Source organism: Nannobrachium achirus, assembly GCF_963921795.1.
Source record: "Nannobrachium achirus genome assembly, chromosome: 9".
In the NCBI taxonomy this organism is placed as follows: domain Eukaryota; kingdom Metazoa; phylum Chordata; class Actinopteri; order Myctophiformes; family Myctophidae; genus Nannobrachium; species Nannobrachium achirus.
The window spans coordinates 57,040,072-57,060,686 of record NC_137818.1 but is presented as its reverse complement, the minus strand read 5'-3'; the positions used below and the strand labels follow the sequence as shown (position 1 = coordinate 57,060,686).

The 20,615-nt window shown below is 42.9% G+C and overlaps 1 protein-coding gene across 1 annotated transcript in view; it reads left to right on the top strand.

Annotated features, from left to right (window-relative positions):
- Positions 1-4,700: 4,700 nt before the first annotated feature.
- LOC308291001 (NUAK family SNF1-like kinase 1) overlaps positions 4,701-20,615 on the top strand; it is a gene marked incomplete at its 5' end in the record, with an annotated part of 31,265 nt that continues 15,350 nt past the window's right edge. Inside the window, 3 exons of the mRNA XM_080732914.1 lie at positions 4,701-5,093; positions 16,379-16,499; positions 19,043-19,194. Coding sequence (XP_080589040.1) covers positions 4,701-5,093; positions 16,379-16,499; positions 19,043-19,194 — 666 coding nt within the window. The remainder of the gene's footprint in view (positions 5,094-16,378; positions 16,500-19,042; positions 19,195-20,615) is intronic.

The window sequence follows — 20,615 nt, the reverse complement described above, 5'->3', positions numbered from 1 at the left end:
CTAAGGTTTTTTGAAAAACCTATGTTTCTATGTCAGTGGTGCTCAAACGTTTTCACGTGAAGGACCCCCAAAATGATGTGTATTTGGCCACGGACCCCCATCTCAAAATATTTAGTTCCAGGGACCCCCCAGAAGAAAATTTGAGTTACAAATGCACACATTTTCACGACTTTAGATCTACAAGCTTGCAGCGAGCTTGTATATCTGCTATTTTTCTTTCTTTTCAAATCTTTTTATTATATTTTCACATAGAAATAGCCCAGAGGCAGGTAGACAATCTCAATAAAAAAAACATCATCACATGTAGATATCTGAGTACATCATTATGAGAGAGACCAAAACCCGACCCCTATCCCCCCTCCCCCCACCCTCAATCCCCAGGACGGTTGCACACCAGATTCAATAAAACAAGAAGTAAGATAAAAATTAGTACAGAGAAAAGAGAGAAAGTCAGAAGAAAGCGGAATAGATATTCAGAACTTGTTGCGTGTTGGGTTGGTCAGAGCAGGTAAGCGCCACACTACGCCATTTGGGTATTACGGTAGAACATCATAAAAGGGCTCCAAGTCTTATAGAATTTCTTTTCAGAGCCAGCAATTGAGAACCTCAGCATCTCCAGCTCCAGACAGGACATCACAGTGCAAAGCCACTGATTAAGCCCAGGCGGGACAGCATCTTTCCATTTAAGCAGAATGGCACGTCTAGCAATCAATAACGTGAAGTCAACCATACGACTCTCTGTCCGTGTTAGGGGAAGACCCTCAGTTCCGACTGTACCGAACAGAGCCAATAGGGGGTCCGGGTCTAGATCACGGTCTAAAATGTTGGACAGTGTATCGAATACGCCACTCCAGAACAACTGTAGCCGTGGGCACGACCAATATTGGTGTATAAGCGTGGCTTCACCGTTACATTTGTCACATCTAGAGCTCACGTCAGGGTATATGCTTGCAAGTTTGGCTTTAGAGATGTGGGCCCTATGAACTATTTTGAACTGTATTAGACAGTGGCGGGCACAGAGGGAGGATTTATGTATAGAGGAAAAAATTGAATCCCACTTTTCTTCCGATAAAGCGAGCCCAAGGTCCCGTTCCCAGTCAGCTCTTATCTTGTCCAATGGCGCGGATTTCAGATTGGAGATGGTGTCATATAGGATTGATATAGCGCCTTTTGTCGTCGGATCGAAAGATAAAAAGGTATCTATGGGATTGGTATTGGGTTCTTCAGGGAAGTCGGGTATTACAGATTCCACATAATGTCTAACTTGGAAGAACCTAAAAAGGTCCGATCTAGGCAGGCCGTATTTCCTTGTCAATTGTTCGAAAGAGGCAAAACCCCTATCTATAAACAGGTTCTTGAAATTTCTGATGCCTTTTCCGCGCCAATTACGAAAGGTTATATCATTTAATGACGGAACGAATATCTGCTATTTTTCAATAGCTAATAATTCCAGGCCCCTCCACCTTGAGCCCTAGTAACTCAGTCCCACTTTTCCCCCCCTTGTGACGCCCTGGTTGGCAATAATACTAATGAAGGCTGTGTTCCATTCTGCTCAAACAGAGTCAGGGAAACAATATGCTACACCAGTGGGTCTCAAAGTGTGGTCCAGGGACCCTCATGGTTTCTCGAGGGGGTTCCAAATGACCCCTTGACGTTGGTTCCTTTCCCCTATTTGCTCAGATACTTGGACATGACGTACTGGCAGAAGAATATTTCTATTGACAGTTTTTTTTAAATTACATACATCCCCAGGAGTCCAGGGGGTCCCCAGCACAACGAGGAACAGTTTAACCACTTAAGCCCTATTTCCATTTTTCTTCTTTTCAGTCCACCAAACTTCAGACATGATTTAATATCCAAGCTTTCGCTTAGCAGTTGATTCTTTTTTTCAGTTTACCAAACTTCAGACATGATTTAACAGCTTTAACTTAGCAGTGGGTTATACCCAAATGAATGCCATAAGCATGAGATGCTTATGGCAGTGGAGAGGATGAGTTAGAAGCACTGCCTATTGAAGCCTATATTTTAAATTAAGGCTATTAAGCAGCAGTACTGTAGTAGGCTAAGTTATAGCAGAAACCGAAGTCTTTAGATTTTAGTCCAAATCTTCTCGCTTGAACATAAAATCCTCTACTGTAAAGCTTTGGCATTTTAGACCCTTTTTAACGGTGCTTAAGCATTTCACATGAACGCCCATAAAGAAAATGTTCCTTTCATTTTCATTCTGATCTTTGCATTTTTCACAGTTTGGATTTTGTAACATCTGTGTTTCAGGCGTGGTCTGTCCCCTGGGAATGTTTTTTCCCCGTCAGTAGGCCTACTTTTGTTTTGATATTCATATTAAAAACTCCCTTTCACTTTCTCTAGAATTGATCATTTCATAATATCCACAAACATTTCAAAATCAGTGCAGGTTTGTTTTGACTTTTGAGACACTTCCAATGAAAATTGTTCATTTTCTGATTTGTTCAACTGAGCACTGTGGGAGGTAGCTATTGTATTGTCTTGATGTATGCTGTAATAATTAATGTTTAATGTATTGCAGTGGCTTAGGAGCTAAGCTCCTCTGTAAATGTGATCCTAGAATAGCTTTAAATGCTTTAAAGTAGGCCTACAACACCACCAGCCTATAATTTTCTTATTTGTCTGTGTTATTTCAACTTGAATAGCCTAGAATTTAGTAACATCCACCTGTAGGCTATAGTGTGTGCCAGCGGCTACGTCATTGTAGTCCTTAGCGGCCATTTCTTGTGACAAAACACAGGTGTTTCAATTGTTTGATTGCATAGAACTAATGCTATAGTCCAGGGGTCTTCAACGTTTTCAGGCCGGGGACCCCTAAACTGATGGGGAGATGGAGCAGGGACCCCCTACCACCTTGTAGGGTGGGGGGGTCGGGCTACGACATATCTTTTATTTTAAACATGTACTTTACACTAACAGCGAGCATTGTGGGCCGTACCACTACCATTTCTAAACATACTACTTATTAACTGAGAACCAATGTCAATAATATCAACAATCTGTCAGTTGCATAGTAATAATGTATTCAAGCTATTCAAAATGGATAGAATCATGATTTATTTTTTAACATAAATGTGAAAAAAAAAAATATATATATATTTTTTTAAATCTTTTTTTTTTTTTTTTTTTTTAAGCAAAAATTTTTGCGGACCCCCTGCAGTACCTCCGCGGACCCCCTAGGGGTCGCGGACCCCCTGTTGAAGACCCCTGCTATAGTCTAATCAGAACACCTGTGTAAGGCTGTGTTGTCACAAGAAATGGCCGCTCTTAGAACTACATTTGGCACACCCTATAAAGCCAAGTCCCTAACTATTTATACCTCATTTCTTTTAGCATCAAAGGTTTTCCCACCACCTATCATCACCTAGGCTCTATGACCCATCCAGGCTAGTAGACTACTTGCTGACATAAGTCTAGGCTAAAAAGTCAATGAGTTCCCGAATTGTATTTTCCTGAGCACTGCTCCCTGGTAAAAATGTCAACAAGCAGGCGATTGAAGTGGTGATTTAAGCATGACAGTGTGACCCCAGCGCTGCATACCAAGCATTCCTTGTTCCTTCTCCTGCCGAGTTTTAGCCGCTCAAACGTTAGGCCGTGTTGGAAAGCTCAGAATGCTCCTAAATAGAGGTGGGACGTTCGCGAACGAATCGAGTCTATTGAACGGCTCTTTAACGATGGGATCCGGTTCGCAGTATAGGGAGCCTTTTTTTCTTCTTTATATAGACCTATATATATAATATATATATATAGACTATATATATATATATATATATATATATATAGGGCCTATATAGACCTATATATAGGTCTATATATTTTTTTTAGGGTAAATTCTTTACTTGAGTAAATAAATGTAATGTGGAAATACTCTGCCACAAGTAGGTACCAATAGTAGAAAGTACGCATTATGCAAAAGGTCCCATTTCACAAGTTTTCCAATGAATAAAATGTAGAAAAAGAAATGTGAAAATAGCAGATCTACAAGCTCACAATGCGTCGCAACGCGACGCATTGTGAGCTTGTAGATCGGCTATTTTAAAATGGCCGAAAATAAATGTATATATATGGCCGAATAAAGTTGAAGTGATTTGTGATTATAATCAAAATCTACAAAGTGACAAGTAACTAAAATGAGTCTTTTGAACAGCTCTTTGAAAGGAACGGATCCCAGAGATCCGGCTCACTTCAAAGAGCCACAAATCCCATCTCTACTCCTCAAAGAGTGCGGCGCGTCTGCATGTTGCTATGACAGCTGGCGTTGGTATGAGGCTTGGCTGTGGCTCCACCCAGTGATCCATGTGGGTTTCTCTGCTCCTGTTGCTGTTTTTGGGGGGGAAGCGAGAAGGAGGAGAGGAGAGAGAGAGGAGGAGTGAGCAGAGATAACAGTGGTGTGTGGGAGTTGGATGGATGCGCAAAACGTCTCTGGCTGCTATTCACGGTTCACGGACAATGCTGCTGCTCCTATAGATCTTGGCTCAAATCAAAAACCGATATTTCAATCTTTAGCGGATCACTTGGCGACTTTGAATTGAATGGCACTCTGTGGACAGCCGGTTGTCTGTTGCATTTGAACAGAAATCAAACATTGTGTTGGGGTGATCGCCCCAGGATCCCATCCCAGGACAGGAGACGGTGTTGTTGTTGGCAGGTGTTTTTGCGCGCCGTGCGCAGAGAGGATGGGCTGGAGGGAAGCGGCCACAGGCGACGGTATGACCAGCGATGGCGCGATGAGCTCCACTGACCGCTCCGAGTGTCTGCAAGCACCGGCGGCCACCGGCGACGAGCTGCAGCCCGGCGGCGGCGGGGAGGAGAACTCTCCCAGAGGCGGACAGGGCAGCCTCCACCACCGGCGCTACTCCTCCTCCTCCTCCAGGAGCGCGGAGAAGAAGCATCGCTACGCGGACACGGGGATCATGGTGGCCGCAGCAGCGGCAGCACCACCCGTGGATGATGTGAAGAAGCACCAGCACAAACACAACCTGAAGCACCGCTACGAGGTGATGGAGACGCTGGGGAAAGGAACCTACGGCAAGGTGAAGAGAGCGGTGGAGAGAGCGAGCCAGAAGACAGTAAGTTACATGCTTATAGTTTATGACTACTAGGACACTACGCCTCTGGGCTCTACTTATTTATGACTTCAGCCTATAACAAAAGTACATAAAAAGATACATTGTAACTTGTAAGCTATAAAGGCATTGATTGATTGAATACTTAATTTTGCAGTTTGCATATTAAATAAGAAAAGACATGACAGTACACGTCCAAAAATGACACGACTTGTTTACATAAGGGTCCTTTGTACTCAATTCATAGGGGGAAATATTAATATTAAAACGTCAAAAATGATCACAGGATGTTTTCCAACATCTGACTGCATACTATAGGCATACTGTCTTTATAGCCTGAAAAAAGTGCAAACGTTTTATTCAGCAGTTGCTACATCATGTAGTAACTATGCATGTGTGTGTGTGTGTGTGTGTGTGTGTGTGTGTGTGTGTGTGTGTGTGTGTGTGTGTGTGTGTGTGTGTGTGTGTGTGTGTGTGTGTGTGTTTTGATTGAAGAATTTGTTAGAAGTTTGCAATAGAAAAAAGTACAGTTTCATGACAGTACAAATCACTGGTACAAGGTCAACTAAAAGGAGATCCTAGAAAGCCGAGGCTTATTTCCACAGGAACCACACTTTAAGTATCTCATATAACATTGAAAGACAGACGGATAGAACACAGTACTTTATCTAGGATAATATCAGTTTCAAAAGCATAACATCAAATACAAAGGCAGAAAAAAAGGGGGGGGACGTGTGTGTGTGTGTGTGTGTGTGTGTGTGTGTGTGTGTGTGTGTGTGTTTTTGTTTGTGTGTTCGTGTGTGTGTGTGTGTGTGTGTGTGTGTGTGTGTGTGTGTGTGTGTGTGTGTGTGTGTGTGTGTGTGTGTGTGTGTGTGTGTGTGTGTGTGTGTGCGTGCGTGTGCGTGTGTGTGTGTGTGTGTGTGCGTGCGTGCAGCGTGCGTGTGCCTGTGCTTGTGTCCCATCTTGCCCTTGGCCCCTCCAGGAGGTCTCAGCCACTGCCAGGACATTGTTTTTCACTTAGCTTTTAGTCTGCTGTTTCCTTTGTGTGTGTGTGTGTGTGTGTGTGTGTGTGTGTGTGTGTGTGTGTGTGTGTGTGTGTGCGTGCGTGCGTGCGCGCGTGCGTGCATGTGTGCGTGCGTGCGTGTGCATGCGTGTGTTGTTCCAAGAATCCTGCCCAGTGCCAATTAAATATTAATACTGAGTAAGAGGTAAGAGCTGTTTGTGTGTGTGTGTGTGTACGTGTGTGTGTGTGTGTGTGTGTGCACAACATTGCTTGTGCCTATGTCTGTCTGTGTGTGTGTGTGTGTGTGTGTGTGTGTGTGTTGTGAATGTGTGTGTGTGTGTGTGTGTGTGTGTGTGTGTGTGTGTGTGTGTGTGTGTGTGTGTGTGTGTGTGTGTGTGTGTGTGTGTGTGTGTGTGTGTGTGTGTGTGATCTCATTGGCTAGTGCTGCTGAGCACTTCTCTAGTTTCCTGTGCTGGCAGCATGGAGATGCCTTGGTGTTGAGTCACTCATTCAGCTCTTAGACTCACTGTAGGAGGCCTGAGCCTGTGCTAATTACTGATGAAACCTCTTATCTCCGGATTATAACTTTTACTGTTTTTTTGCGTAAAATAACGCCCCTACTTGATCACTCTGCATCTACAACATCACACAAAAGCATGAAAAGTTGCAGATCTACAAGCTCGAAACATGGTGCAAAGCAATGTGTCTAGAGCTTGTAGATTTGCTGCTTTTGCTGTTTTTGAATTTGAATTGTGAAAAGTAACAGTTTTTGGACATATGAGGTTGAGGGATTTTCATGGGGGATTATTTATTAGCCAAAAAAAATTAAAAAAAATCTGATCTACAAGCTACGCGTCGTTAATATGTGAGATTGTAGATTGGGGAAAAAAGAGGTCCAAGTACAGAGCCAACTCGGGTAGTTTACTAAGTCTCCGGAGGGTTTAGTTAAAGCTGCACTACTGCATGTAACTTTCCTCTTAAAACTTTCGTTTGTGCTGACATTTTAACCATTGAGCTAATAGAGCCTGCCTGCTGCTCAGGGGATTTGAATCTTGACCATCAGGTCAAATTGTCAAAATTCATGTCAGATCCTGTGTCTATAGGTGAGAGATGACCTTTGAAACCTTCTAAAATGTGTCATTAAAGAATGTACAATGTTTTTTGTATTTCAGCGACATTAACTGCTGTAGGTTAGGGGTGGGCTATATGGAAAAATACAAATATCACGATATTTTTCCAAGCTGTATCACGATACACGATTTTATCACAATTATTTTTCATGTTGGCTTTTATGGTTATTTTTCAAGTTACTTGACAAAAACAAGACTCTCTGGGTTCCTTTTGGGAGGTCTAACTTGAACTTTACAAGTATGTAACTCTGACAGTATACAAATGTATTTGTATACTGTCAGAGAGTATACAAATGTATTTGTATACTGTCAGAGTGGAGACCTTGACATTTTAAAGTTTGAGAACTACTGATTTAGACCAAAATGCAGGTTTAAATTGAATTCTGCAATGAATCTCTGTATTAACGATTTTACAAGGCTCCATCAATTGCATCACGATATATACGATATCTCTGAAAAGGCATATCGTGGAGACATTGTATCGTCTCAATGATAATTATCACCATATCGCCCACCCCTACTGTAGGTCAATCAACAAAACAAACATAGTTTTCCGCCCGATGCTAATCTGGTTCATGTCAGGCATTAAATGAGATCTCCCACCAGGTCCTATAAAGTGTCTCTCTTTGTTTGCTGTCTGGTTAAACAAACATGTGTGTTACAAGGATTATCTGGGTTCATAATCAGATTATGGAACACATTCCAGATACAGATACGGTAGAACGTGGAAGCAGATAAAGTAGGCTGCTACACAGTCACATTCTTTAGCGTTCATTTAGGCTCAGAAGACCAGACGCGAATGGAACCCCAAAGAGTGTACAAATAGAACAGGCTTGTATCTCTCTGGAGTTAAATGAACACTTTTTGCTGTATGGGTATAGGATGGGGTGGCGGGCAAGGGTGGGGGGGGGGGCGCTTGTTCCTTGAGCTGGTAGCCAACACATACCAAAGATTCCTTGAAACAAAACGGACATTATTTTTGGAAACAAGACCTGGGGCCTGTTGTCGGAGAGAGAGGAGATAGAGAAGGGGGGGGGGGGGAGAGAGAGAGAGAGAGAGAGAGAGAGAGAGAGAGAGAGAGAGAGAGAGAGAGAGAGAGAAAAGGTGGAAGGATGAGTGGAGGAGGTGTAGGGTGGGAGGGGGGATTTACTGGAACACATTACTAGTGTTGAGTGTGTCTATTCAAACCCACCACAATTCTTGATTCAGGGTGGTGGGCAACCGTCTTGAAGACCTACAGCAGGGGTCTTCAACGTTTTCAGGCCAAGGACCCCTTAGCTGAGAGAGAGACGAAGCAGGGACCCCCACAACCTGTTAATAGATTCCATATAGTTTCATCATTTGACAGCACAATCATCTGTGTATTTTGGATTCATGTAAATATGTATTTTCAGATATTTAACCACTTGAACCGTCAATACTTACTACACTTTACCTTTCACTCTGTACTTAGTCTGCTCTTTTTCTCCTCTACACCAAACCTCTTTGCCAAAAATAGCAGATCTACAAGCTCACAACGCCTCGCGCTGCGAGGCGTTGTGAGCTTGTAGATCTGCTATTGTTGGCTAAAGTTCTCAGAATATGGACACTAGGATTCAAGTGGTTAATATAAAAAAGGAGAAAAAAAATTCAATCACACAAAGATTTGGAAGGCCCCCTGTAGTAACTCTGAGGACCCCCTGTTGAAGACCCTAGATCTACAGTATTGGGTGGTCTTGATGGCCTTGTGCCAGAAATAGGTTTATATTACAGTTTAGCGGTGCAATATTCCGTGCTATCGTCTTATTCTGTGCTTGTTTTATTTGCATTATAGCAGCCTTATTCGAATTAGCAGCCTTATTCGTATTAGCAGAAGTCAAATAAATTGTGGTTTTCACTTGTCTGGCACTAAAGTGATCTTAAGGCCTGAAAAGGAAAGCTCAGCCCTAGTAGGCTATTTTCAGCACACGACACGGGTAATAAGTCAGGCTTAATGTGACAACAGGAGATAGGATGCAGACGTAATGGGACGTTAATACTGCAGTTAGGTCACCAATCTGTGCTTTATGTCATGTTCACTGGTTCCTGGTCCTGTCTCTGCATTAAAACTGTATGACAGAGGCTCCCAACCTTTTCCCTTGTCAGAGGCCTCAGGGCCCATAAAAAAAAAGAAAAGAAAAAAAAGGTCCACTTCCATATGACCACTAAGTGGTCACTAAGTGGTCATATGGGTGGGATACGTGCATCCTTAGCCCTGAATACAGGACTCTCATATACATGAGAGTCCTGGTGCTGCCTCAACATGAGGAGTAGTGGGCAATCGAGCCCTTAACGGTTTGAGCTAGGAACGTCAGATTTCAAAAATAAAGTGCTTACCTAAGCCAACTTTGATAACAATTTGACGCCGCACAACGTTCATTACACGCCGCTACCGGATTGTTGAATAAAAAGCATTTTTGTCCGAAATTATTTTGCTTAACATAGGACGTCCGCCTCTAGTGGACAGTCGCGTCATCTCCGGTTGATCATTGTAGTGAACGGAGATGATGCGATGACGCGACTGTCCACTAGAGGCGGACGTCCTATGTTAAGCAAAATCATTTCGGACAAAAATGCGTTTTATTCAGCAACCGGGGAGCGGCGTGTAATGAACGTTGTGCGGCGTCAAATCGTTATCAAAGTTGGCTTGGGTAAGCAGTTTATTTTTGAAATCTGACGTTCCTAGCTCAAACCGTTAAGGGCTCGATTGCCCACTACTCCTCATGTTGAGGCAGCACCAGGACTCTCATGTATATGAGAGTCCTGTATTCAGGGCTACGTGCATCCTCAGATTACGTTTAGTTTAATGATGACCAATCAATCGATTGTGTTTCTGGCTTGGATCAATGGAACTAACTCATTTCTATTCATCAGAATCACAATGTAAACAAGGTTTTTTCAAGGTTTTAAAGAAAAAAATACCAGAATTTATTTGTATATTAATATGATATTATCAATAAAATCTTAGCCCGTTTCTTACTGTATGACAATGTATTTGGTACCAGGCTGAGCAACATGCAGGGCAGGCTACATGGCAGAGTCTGGGTGGTAGAGTTCCCCTCCAGACAGTAATAGAGAGAGACATTTTAGTGCTGAGTGTGCGTGCGTGCGTGCAGGTTGTAAGCTGGACGGTCTGCACACCTACCGAAGTCCTCAGTGTTCATTTTACTGAGAGATCTGTAAGGGAAGAAGAGCCCATTTGGTTCAATTTGAACTCTCCCGAACCAAGTTTTATTAACCGAGGATGTTGCTGTGTAATTGGCAAAGATCCTGTATAATCCTACTGTTAAATCGGCCACAGATGCAGTAGGGGCCTGCAGCGATGTTCAGACTCTCATGGGACGTGTGTGTGTGTGTGTGTGTGTGTGTGTGTGTGTGTGTGTGTGCGTGCGTGCGTGCGTGCGTGCGTGCGTGCGTGCGTGCGTGCGTGCGTGCGTGCGTGCGTGCCTGCGTGCCTGCGTGCGTGCGTGTGTTTTCCAAGTCTTGGATGGGAATAATGGAACAGGAAATAACTAAGTGGTCTGAGGTCGATCTTCCCAACCCTCAACAGCACATACGCACGCATGCGCACGTGCGCACACACAAAAACCTCCTGCTAAAAGTGATAACGCCTGTTGATAATAAATATAATACAGTAGAAAAATGGACCCGTAAAGGTATGCTGGTCTGCTATACACAGTATGAGCTTTGCAGTGGGAATGCTTTGAAGAGACAGCCAGGCCATAGGGGTCATGGTAAAGAAGGAATGATCAGCTGCCCTTCCTGAAAAGGGTCAGTATTTCTGGCATGGCTTTGCAAGCCACCTTTTCTGTCTATCGAGAAAGAGGGCATCTACTCTTTAGTTGCTGTTGTTTTTGTTGTATATGTGTAGCTGGGTGTAGCCTTGAATGTAAAGGTGCAGAGTTGATCAAACTAATCGATTGAATTGAGTTTAAAAAAAAAAACGAAATCGATCATTTAATAAAATAATAGATTAGTAGGTTCCAAAAACACTGAAAATAGCCGTGGCGCATCGCGACTGGTTATAAGCTTGTAGAGCAGCTATCTTCACTATTTGTATGTGCCGCCGCTGTGCAGTGAAGTAATAAAACAGGGAATACGTGTTTATTCGATTCACTGACGTATAAAAGCAAATTAATCAAAAAGTAATCAATAGAATAATTTGCTAAGACAATTGCCGATAGCTGCAGGCCTACTTGAATGTACGCACTCGTGGGCCTGCCTGGTTTGTCTTCCTTTTACCTGGTCTAGGAGTGGAGCACCTGCAGCTAGTTAACCATCAGTCTAAGAATCACACCTAGTGTGAAGTGAGCGGTGCTATTTATGACTTAATTTAATAAAGTGTCCCGCAAAGCTTGGTCAATGTGACTGGGCATACAACAAACTTTGAGTGTTTTGTGCCAAGATGTAGGCCAGATGTAGGCCACGCTTCAGAGCCCGGACAAAGCCAGATGTTGGAGCTTAGCCCCTTTCCAGGAGCACCGTTCAAAAAGACAGCGGGGCAGCGAAGCAATGCCAGGAGAGAGAGATACAACCAAACTGATACAGCAGCAGTTTCTTTCTCTCCCCCTTCATTCTTCTCCTTTTCCCCTAATTGTTTTACTCAACATACTTTGGTTTTGTTATGTTAGTTCTGGATGGGAAGTCTCAATCTGTAGTCTAGTTTTCAGGCTTTGTTTTCATATGTTAGGGGGAAGAGCTGGTTCCCTAGCCTTAACATGTGTGGGGATGAAGTCTAGCTCCAGCTAGGCTACTGGTTCCCAATTTCTGTTTCTTTTTGGCATATCCCTTTTGGCTTGGTTACTTCTAGTATCCCTACATTTTGGTTAGGGTTTCTGGTTTTGTTCAAACAAAGGCACAATTTGTTTGGCATCTCTAGTTGTGACATCCTTCCTTTATGCTGCTGTGGTCTCTGGTGAGCCTTGTTTAGCCATGTATGTGAGAGATTTATTTGACAACCTGTTAAAGATTTCCGTTGTACGTGAGAAATGGAAATGCTCTGTACGCAAGCAGACTAAACACCACCTTACAGCATGAGAGTTCCCACTCTAAAGTCACCGCGAGAAAGAACAACTCCTAGATGTGTTTTCTAGATGCATCCTGTTACACTTCGGCATTTTTCAGCTGAATCGGAATCACACACACACACACGGCACATTATTTGGAAGAACAATGAAACATTGTGAGTGTGAAGGATATTTCATAGGTCATACTTAGCATACTTGCACTCTCTCTCTCTCTCTCTCTCTCTCTCTCTCTCTCTCTCTCTCTCTCTCTCTCTCTCTCACACACACGCGCACGCACACACTTCCTCCTTTCATGCACATGCCCCTTTATGGGGGCTCTTAGTACCCAGGTCATTTAACAATGTCCAGTGTGTCTGCATGGATTCAGCTGACGGGGCGTTAATGTAAAACACAGAGGAAGCGGCATAGAAGGATGCCAGACATTTTGTACCCCATCCTCCCTGAGGACGTTCGTTCCAATTACAAAAAAGAAAAGATCACTCTTTCCTCTATCACCCATTCCACCTTCCTACCGGTACCATCTCTCCTCCTTTATATCCCTACTCCCATTGTTCTCTCCTCCATTACCGCCCTTTTCCCTCCTTCTCACTCCTCTTTCCACCTATAGTAGTTTCTGCTGTATACCTGCAGTGTGAGGAGATGCATCTGTTGCATCGCGTCACTGTGGGTGACAAAACGTTGCAAGTTGAAAGAGCCTTTTCATCATTTGGGCTCTTCTCATCTCGTTAGTGGTCCCTATGAGAGGCCGTACTGCTCCTTGCACCCAATCTGACCAAAGTGGTTTGAACTGACATCGAAAGAGGGTATGTGTCATACGCTACTCATCTAGACTGAGTGGCAAAACGTAAAGCAGCATGAAGCATTGGAGTTTGGAAGCGCTCATTGGGAAACTCTTCCTGACTCCTCCTCACTCCTGCTGACTCCTCATGACTCCTGCTGACTCCTGCTGACTCCTCATGACTCCTACTGACTCTGTTTTTTGCCTCTCAGTAGACGTTCACACATAACATCCAGGTACGATGATGTCACGTGCATACCCTCTATTAGAGCTCCACGATCTCTCTATTGGGGCTAAGAGTACAAATTGCCTGAGGGTGGCGCTAGATGGAAGGCCTTCTAGGCCTCCTCCTGTTTCCCCTCTAATATCTTCCCTGGAAATAGCAGATCAGCTATTTTTGCCGAATGTTCTATCGTTTTAGTGGTTAAATCCAACACCACCCGCGTAGATTTGTAGTCGACTAAAATTATGACTACATTTTTTTCACTGACGAAAACTGATTAAAAACTAAATAAGTACTATCCTACTATGACTAAAACTGAGACTAAATATATTGTCAATTTACACTATAAAAACTAAAATGTTAGGGAGGGACTAGTGGGGAAGAGATCCAGTAGATCGTGGTTGTGCTCTGAAAATAGCAGATCTACATGCTCATGTAGATCGGCTATTCTTTGCATGCATGTGTAAAATTACGCCAAAATAAATTTCAGTCGACAAAATAAACTGTAGATTTAGTCGACTAAAACTAGACTAACACCAAAGCATTTCAGATGACCAAAATATGACTAAAACTAAATCAAAATTAGCTGTGAAAATCAACAAGGCCAACAAACAAAAGGCAGGGGAATCGTCATCGGATGCCTATGACACCGCAGCCCCGGATGACCGGACGAACGCACGCACGCATGTGAGAGTACGCGCCCCACCACACCATACCACACCACAAGCAAACTCACAAGGCTTGTGTTGCATAACGACTGTGGTTCAGAGAGCGTGTGAATGGTGTTCCTCTCTGACGTCCAGAAAAGGTCTCTCTCTCTCTCTCTTTCCAGCAGCTGAGAATCCGTGGTCTGCTCTGCTGACCTTCAGAGACACTCCAGGGGCTGTCAGGCTGACACACAGGACTTTATCAGTGCTCTGTGTGTTAAAGAGCGTCGCCCCCGCGGGGGGGCCGCGGCGAATAATGCTATCTGTTTGAGGTCACTGTGACCTGGTCACCAATCTGGGAACACCATTGGAGGGGGGGGGGGGGGAGCTGGGGTCTTCAGTTGGGGTCTTCAATGACCTTACAGGGGTCATCGTCATGCTGGCTTGTTGTGGTGTGGACATTTTGGTCAAAATTCATTTTTTCCCCACGGACATGCAAAGTTAGTGGACGATAATATTATCAGGGAAAAAAAGAGATATAGCCCTGAATGACCATAACAGGTCTGTAACTCTGAGTTAAAGGACAACTTTGTTTTTTTACAACAAGGGTTCATATTTTAGATTGTAATGAGAGAAAAAAGTGAGTGTTAAAATGTTTTCATTTGCTTCGTTCTATTGTTTTATCGCGTTTACCATGCTAAAATGTGGGGCATGCGTACGCATGGGGGCATGCGTACAAGTGGCTAAATATGTCTTTTTAGACACAATAAGCCAGCAGTTCCTTTATTGCTATTTACAGTAACACTTCTAGCCCCCATAAGTCACATCCAACCATGAAAGGTTGCGTTGTATCTTGGGAATGGGCTTATTCTGTGTAAAATGACATATTTAGCCCCCACCCACTGATATAAGTATCTCTAAAACAATAGAAAGAAGTAAATGAAATAATTTTGACACTCATCTTTTATATTCTTTAATTACAATCTAAAATATGAACCCTTGTTGTAAAAAACTAAAGTTGTCCTTTAAGGGGGTCCTTTCAAATAAAACATTTGAGAACCACTAGTACCAGTTGGACCAATATGCCATATTGTCGTAGTAAATAAGTGATTCTGAAGAAAACCTGGAGACTTGACATTCAGTAGTTGGGTCTTGTGATCAAAATAACAACATTATAATGGTGTGTAAAAAAATTAAATCAAAGATTTGCCACGAACATATTGATGACCCCCCCTGACCCCTTAATTGAGAGATAGAAGAAGCAGGGACCCCTCCTCTACATATTGGATTTGTGTTGAATGTGCATTTGTCAGAGCACTTAAACCCTCAATACTTTGTAAACTTGACCTTTAGCTCGGCACTTGGTCTGCTCTTTTGCCCCCTGCACCAAGCTTCTTCGCCGGAAATATCCGATGTAAAGTGTTTCTAGGGTTACTATGGATGTCCTAAAATACTGATGTCCTCACATGTATAATAACAACACAATGTGTGTGTGTGTGTGTGTGTGTGTGTGTGTGTGTGTGTGTGTGTGTGTGTGTGTGTGTGTGTGTGTGTGCGTGCGTGCGTGCGTGCGTGCGTGCGTGCGTGCGTGCGTGCGTGCGTGTGTTTGTGCATGTTGGGGATGTGTACTATAAAGTGTGATTTGTGTGAGATTAAAGGAACAGTGTGTGAACAGTGTCAGCTGTCAGCCTTCTGTCTCCAACTGAGCTCTGATCACAAGCGATTCACTCTCACAATCCACACATAATCACCTCTAATACCCCAGGGTGTGTGCGTGCGTGCGTGCATGCGTGTATGCGTGTGTGGATGTGCATTCATGCTTGCATTGTGTGGCACAAGCGTGCATGTGTGCATATACTGTATGTACATGTTCATCATAGTCTCCAGCTACAGTATTTCTATGTCAATATTACATGAGCTGTGAATTTCACCAGTGTTTCTTCTTGTACGAAACGGGTTTACGTAGCAGCACGACCTGTAAAATAATGAGGGGAATGGATTTAAACCTTGGATGATCCGGTGTTGAGGAACTAAATTGGTTATTTTTTTTTACTGGCACAAAATCCTCTGCAGAACAGGATAAAGACTGTGTTGCTGTGTATTGGTAATCGATTTAATTGATTATAATAAATAATTGATAGCAGGCAGCCTTACTACTATGCTGTTTTAAGTTTTTTAATCAAACAGATATCATTGGATGGCATTGCTGTACTTAATGTCTTAATCCTATTCTGTATGCACCTGTACCCCATAGGCCCGTGCTGTGTACTTGGACCGCTTTTTTGACAAATTTTTTGCCTTGTAGTCGATCTACCGGTATAAGCCCATGACATGTGGCGTATTTTCTCTAAAAAATAAATTCTGAGGGGGATCATGTTTCCCGCAGAATAAGGATGCTGGGCATACTCCTATACTGTATGTTTAATGTCTTCATCCTGTACTGTATATCTTGTGTTTGGCAGGTGGCCATCAAGTCTATACGTAAGGAGCGAATCACTGACAACCTGGACAGAGTTCACATCCAGAGAGAGATTGAAATCACCTCGTCCCTCAGGCACCCCAACATCATACGCTTCCACGAGGGTGAGTTCACAAGCTTAGACGTACTGAGAGACACATACTGTACACATGCACATGCACACACACATACACAAAAGAAGAAGACACACACACACATGCACGTGCACGCACGCATGCACACTCATGCACACAGACGTGCACTTCGGAATTGGAATGGGTTGATTTGTGTCGAAGTGTCCTTGAGCAAGACACTGAACCCTTAAGAGATGGGCAGTATTTGAAATACATGTATTTGAAATACGTATTTGAAATACTTTTTTGTATTTTGTAATTTGTATTTGGCTGGTATGGAAAAAATTGGATGTAATTTGTATCAAAATACTTTCAGGTCTAGTATTTTCTGTATTTGAAATACAAAATACTTTTAATGTAATTTTATTCTCAAATGGAAACATTTTAAACATTCACAAAGTTTTAAATTGTAGGGGGAAAGATACATTTTCTTTCAATCTAATTTGCTGGTGGTTTGTGTGTGTGATACAGCCATAGCACTTGACTTTGATTTGCTTCAAATGTAACGTGCATTATGATTACAATTTTGAATTACTTGTGTGCAAGTACTGCGTTGATCTGCGTATGAATGTATGTATGTAGGTTGGTAGGTAGGTAGCTGTGTGTGTTTAAGCACGTAGCACAATAAGGGACCAGCATTTCTGGCAATGTCATCATTAACAGCCAATGAGGGACCAGCATTCCTGGTGATGTCAGTGGTGATATCACTGGCATTGACCAGTGGTGATGCCAGTGGTGAGCGCACCTCATGGCACGCACTGCTGACGCACAAGGCCTACTTGTGCACAAGACGCAAGTTGGCACCTCGACAGAGTGCAGTTTTAGTTATTATTATAAGGCTGGCAGAGCGGGTTTTGCACTCTATGAAGTACTGGTGCATTCAGTCTCATGCCATAGTTCCAGAAGATACGTGGTCACCGCCTCCTAGTAATTCATTTTCAATGAGAGTTGGGCGGCTATTTCTTCCACGCAGCGAAGTTTTGAGGCGGCGAGGCGAGCGGGGCGCAGTACCGTGAAAATCCCAGCGAGCGTGCTCGTTTGTGCATGCGTACGCGGGTCGCTGACCCAAGCGGCAGCCGTAGCGGTGACCGCGTATCGTGTGGAAGGCACTTCTGGCCTGAGCTCTCACACACTGGCACACAGTGGTAAACATTTAGGCTGCCTGCTCAAGACAAACATCATAGTATGGTCAATTTAAGTGCCTTCCACACGATACACGGTCACCGCTACGGCTGCCGCTTGGATCAGCGGTTACCGCACTGTGGTGAGACACAAACACACTCGCTCAGTGAGTAAACACCACGCGGTATTTCACAAAGATGAACACAATCCATCTCTCACCGCCCGCGTACGCATGCACAAACGAGAACGCGCCCGCTTGCCTCGCCGCCCCAAAATAGCCGCCCGCCTCCCATTGAAAATGAATTACTAGGAGGCTGTGACCGCGTATAGTCTGGAGGGCACTTTATTCTTCAAAATTCTGACAGGCAATTAATGTAATACATGGCAGTCAATCTATAAAATTACTAATCATTGCATCAATTTTTATAAAAAAGTATTGTATTTTCAAAATACAAAATACGTATTTGAATCTTAAATACATTTCTCTGGCCTGTATTTATATTTTGTATTTTGATACATTTTTTGACCCAGTATTTGTATTTTGTATCAAAATACTTTTCAATGTATTTTCGCCCATCTCTTGTGCCCTGTGTGAATAGGTGAATGTGTAGTGTACATTGTAAAGTGCTTTGGAGAAATGTTCTATAGTACCATATCGTAGTTGTCGGGTGGAAACCTTGTATGTCCAAAACCGTTAGTTTTTATCAATTTAAAAAAATTAACTAAATAGTGAAAACAGCCGATCTACAAGCACACAACGCCTCGCACCGCGAGGCGTTGTGTACTTGTAGATCAGCTGTTTTCACTACTTTTGTGCCACGGCCTGAAGCAGGGCTTTACTTTGCAAAAAAACATACACATTTGAAACCGTACAAGGTTTCTGCCCGACAGTGACGATATGTCATATATTGTTGCTGTCAGGTAGAAACCTCTTATATCTCCATATTCTAACTTTGTTGTGTTTTTTCGTAAATTAATGCCCTACTTGATTCTGCAGCATCCCACGAAAGCATCAGAAGTAGCAGATCCACAAGCTAGAGCTTGTAGTTCTGCTACTATTTTTTTTACTTTAATCCTGAAAAGTAACAGTTTTGTATATACGATTTTTCCATCCGACAGCAGCGATATGCACCATTTAGCAGTTTGTTTATTTTCTGTGTAAATGTGTGTTCCCAAGAGTCTCACTAAAGACCTCTCGCTTTGGCTGATGATATACAGTACAGTACTGTAAAGTGAAGGATTACGCCACTGACCAAATAGCCTTTTGGGCCTCACAATCCAACTGAAATCCACCCAGACAAAGCAGAGAACCACACACACACACACATGCACAAATTATGCCTTTTTAAGTACATTTGCAAAGCTTTTGTAATGCGCGGCTAATCTAAACGTTTTCCCTGTGTGCTGTGCAGTGTTCGAGAGCAGAGATAAGATAGTGATAGTGATGGAGTACGCCAGCAGAGGAGAGCTGTACGACTACGTCCACCAGAGACGGAGGCTGCCGGAGACAGACGCCAGAGAGGTCTTCAGACAGATCACCTCCGCTCTGCATTACTGCCACAAGGTGTGTGCACGCACGCACGCACGCACGCACGCACGCACGCACACACACACACACACACACACACACACACACACACACACACACACACACACACACACACACACACACACACACAGATAAAACATAACAATCAAAAATAAAATGGCAGGTACAAAAAAGAAGAGAAGAGACAAATCTACTGTAACATTAAAGGACAACTTTGTTTTTTTTTACAACAAGGGTTCATATTTTAGTTTGTAATTAGAGAAAAGAAAAATTGAGTTTTAAAATGTTTTCGTTTGCTTCGTTCTATTGTTTTATCGCGTTTAACCGTGCTAAAATGTGGGGCATGTGTACGCATGGGGGCATGCGTACAAGTGGCTTATTGTGTCTAAAGTGGTTTTAGACACAATAAGCCAGCAGTTTCTTTATTGCTATTTACAGTAACACTTCTAGCCCCCATAAGTCACATCCAACCATGAAAGGTTGCATTGTATCTTGGGAATGGGCTTATTCTGTGTAAAATTACATATTTAGCCACTTGTACACATGCCCCCAACCACTGAAATAAAAATCTCTAAAACAATAGAAAGAAGTAAATGAAATAATTTGAACACTCATTCTTTAATTACAATCTAAAATATGAACCCTTGTTGTAAAAAACGAAAGTTGTCCTTTAAGTAGCTTCAAGAAATAATAGATCTATAGACTCAGATAACTGTAGATAACAACCTATAACATCTCTGATACAGGTAGGGACAACGTTTCCATATAATCCAAATAAGGTTCCCAAATCTTCCAAAAAACGTGTCAAACCCATTTCTCAGAAGATAAGTAATCATCACAGCAATTCATTTCTGAGAACCGTCTCGCAATGAGGAGGGGGGAGTCAGACTTCCATGTTATTGCAGTGCATTTCCTAGCAACTCCAAGTGCCACCTCTATAAATATTATGTTGTGTTTTCCTAGATTTGCTCTGATAGCAGTGAAATTGCCTCCTGATGGGATGTCCCACATTTCTGTTCACTAAAGCAGTGGTTCTCAACCTGTGGGTCGGGACCCCCAGGGGGGTCCCCAAATTATTTTGGGGGGTCCCCAGATGATTAACCTAATGTGCAACATTGTTTTCTCTCTCAACAGTAAACAAACCAACATAAAGTTAAGTGTATAGAGGGTAACTGCACATTTCTAAAGTGACAATTTAAGGACTTTTTAATTTTACCTCTTTTAATACCAAATGAAACATTGGCCAAATTGTCAAATATTAGAAGCAGAAATTCTGAAAATAGCTGATCTACATGCTCACACATGTAGATCAGCTATTTTCACAATAGAACCGTGTTATACAAAATGTAATGCCTCAACTCTTAGTGCTCGTCAGGGTGGAGGGTCCCCAGTTAAAATATGATTATTTTAGGGGTCGCCGCCTGAAAAGGTTGAGA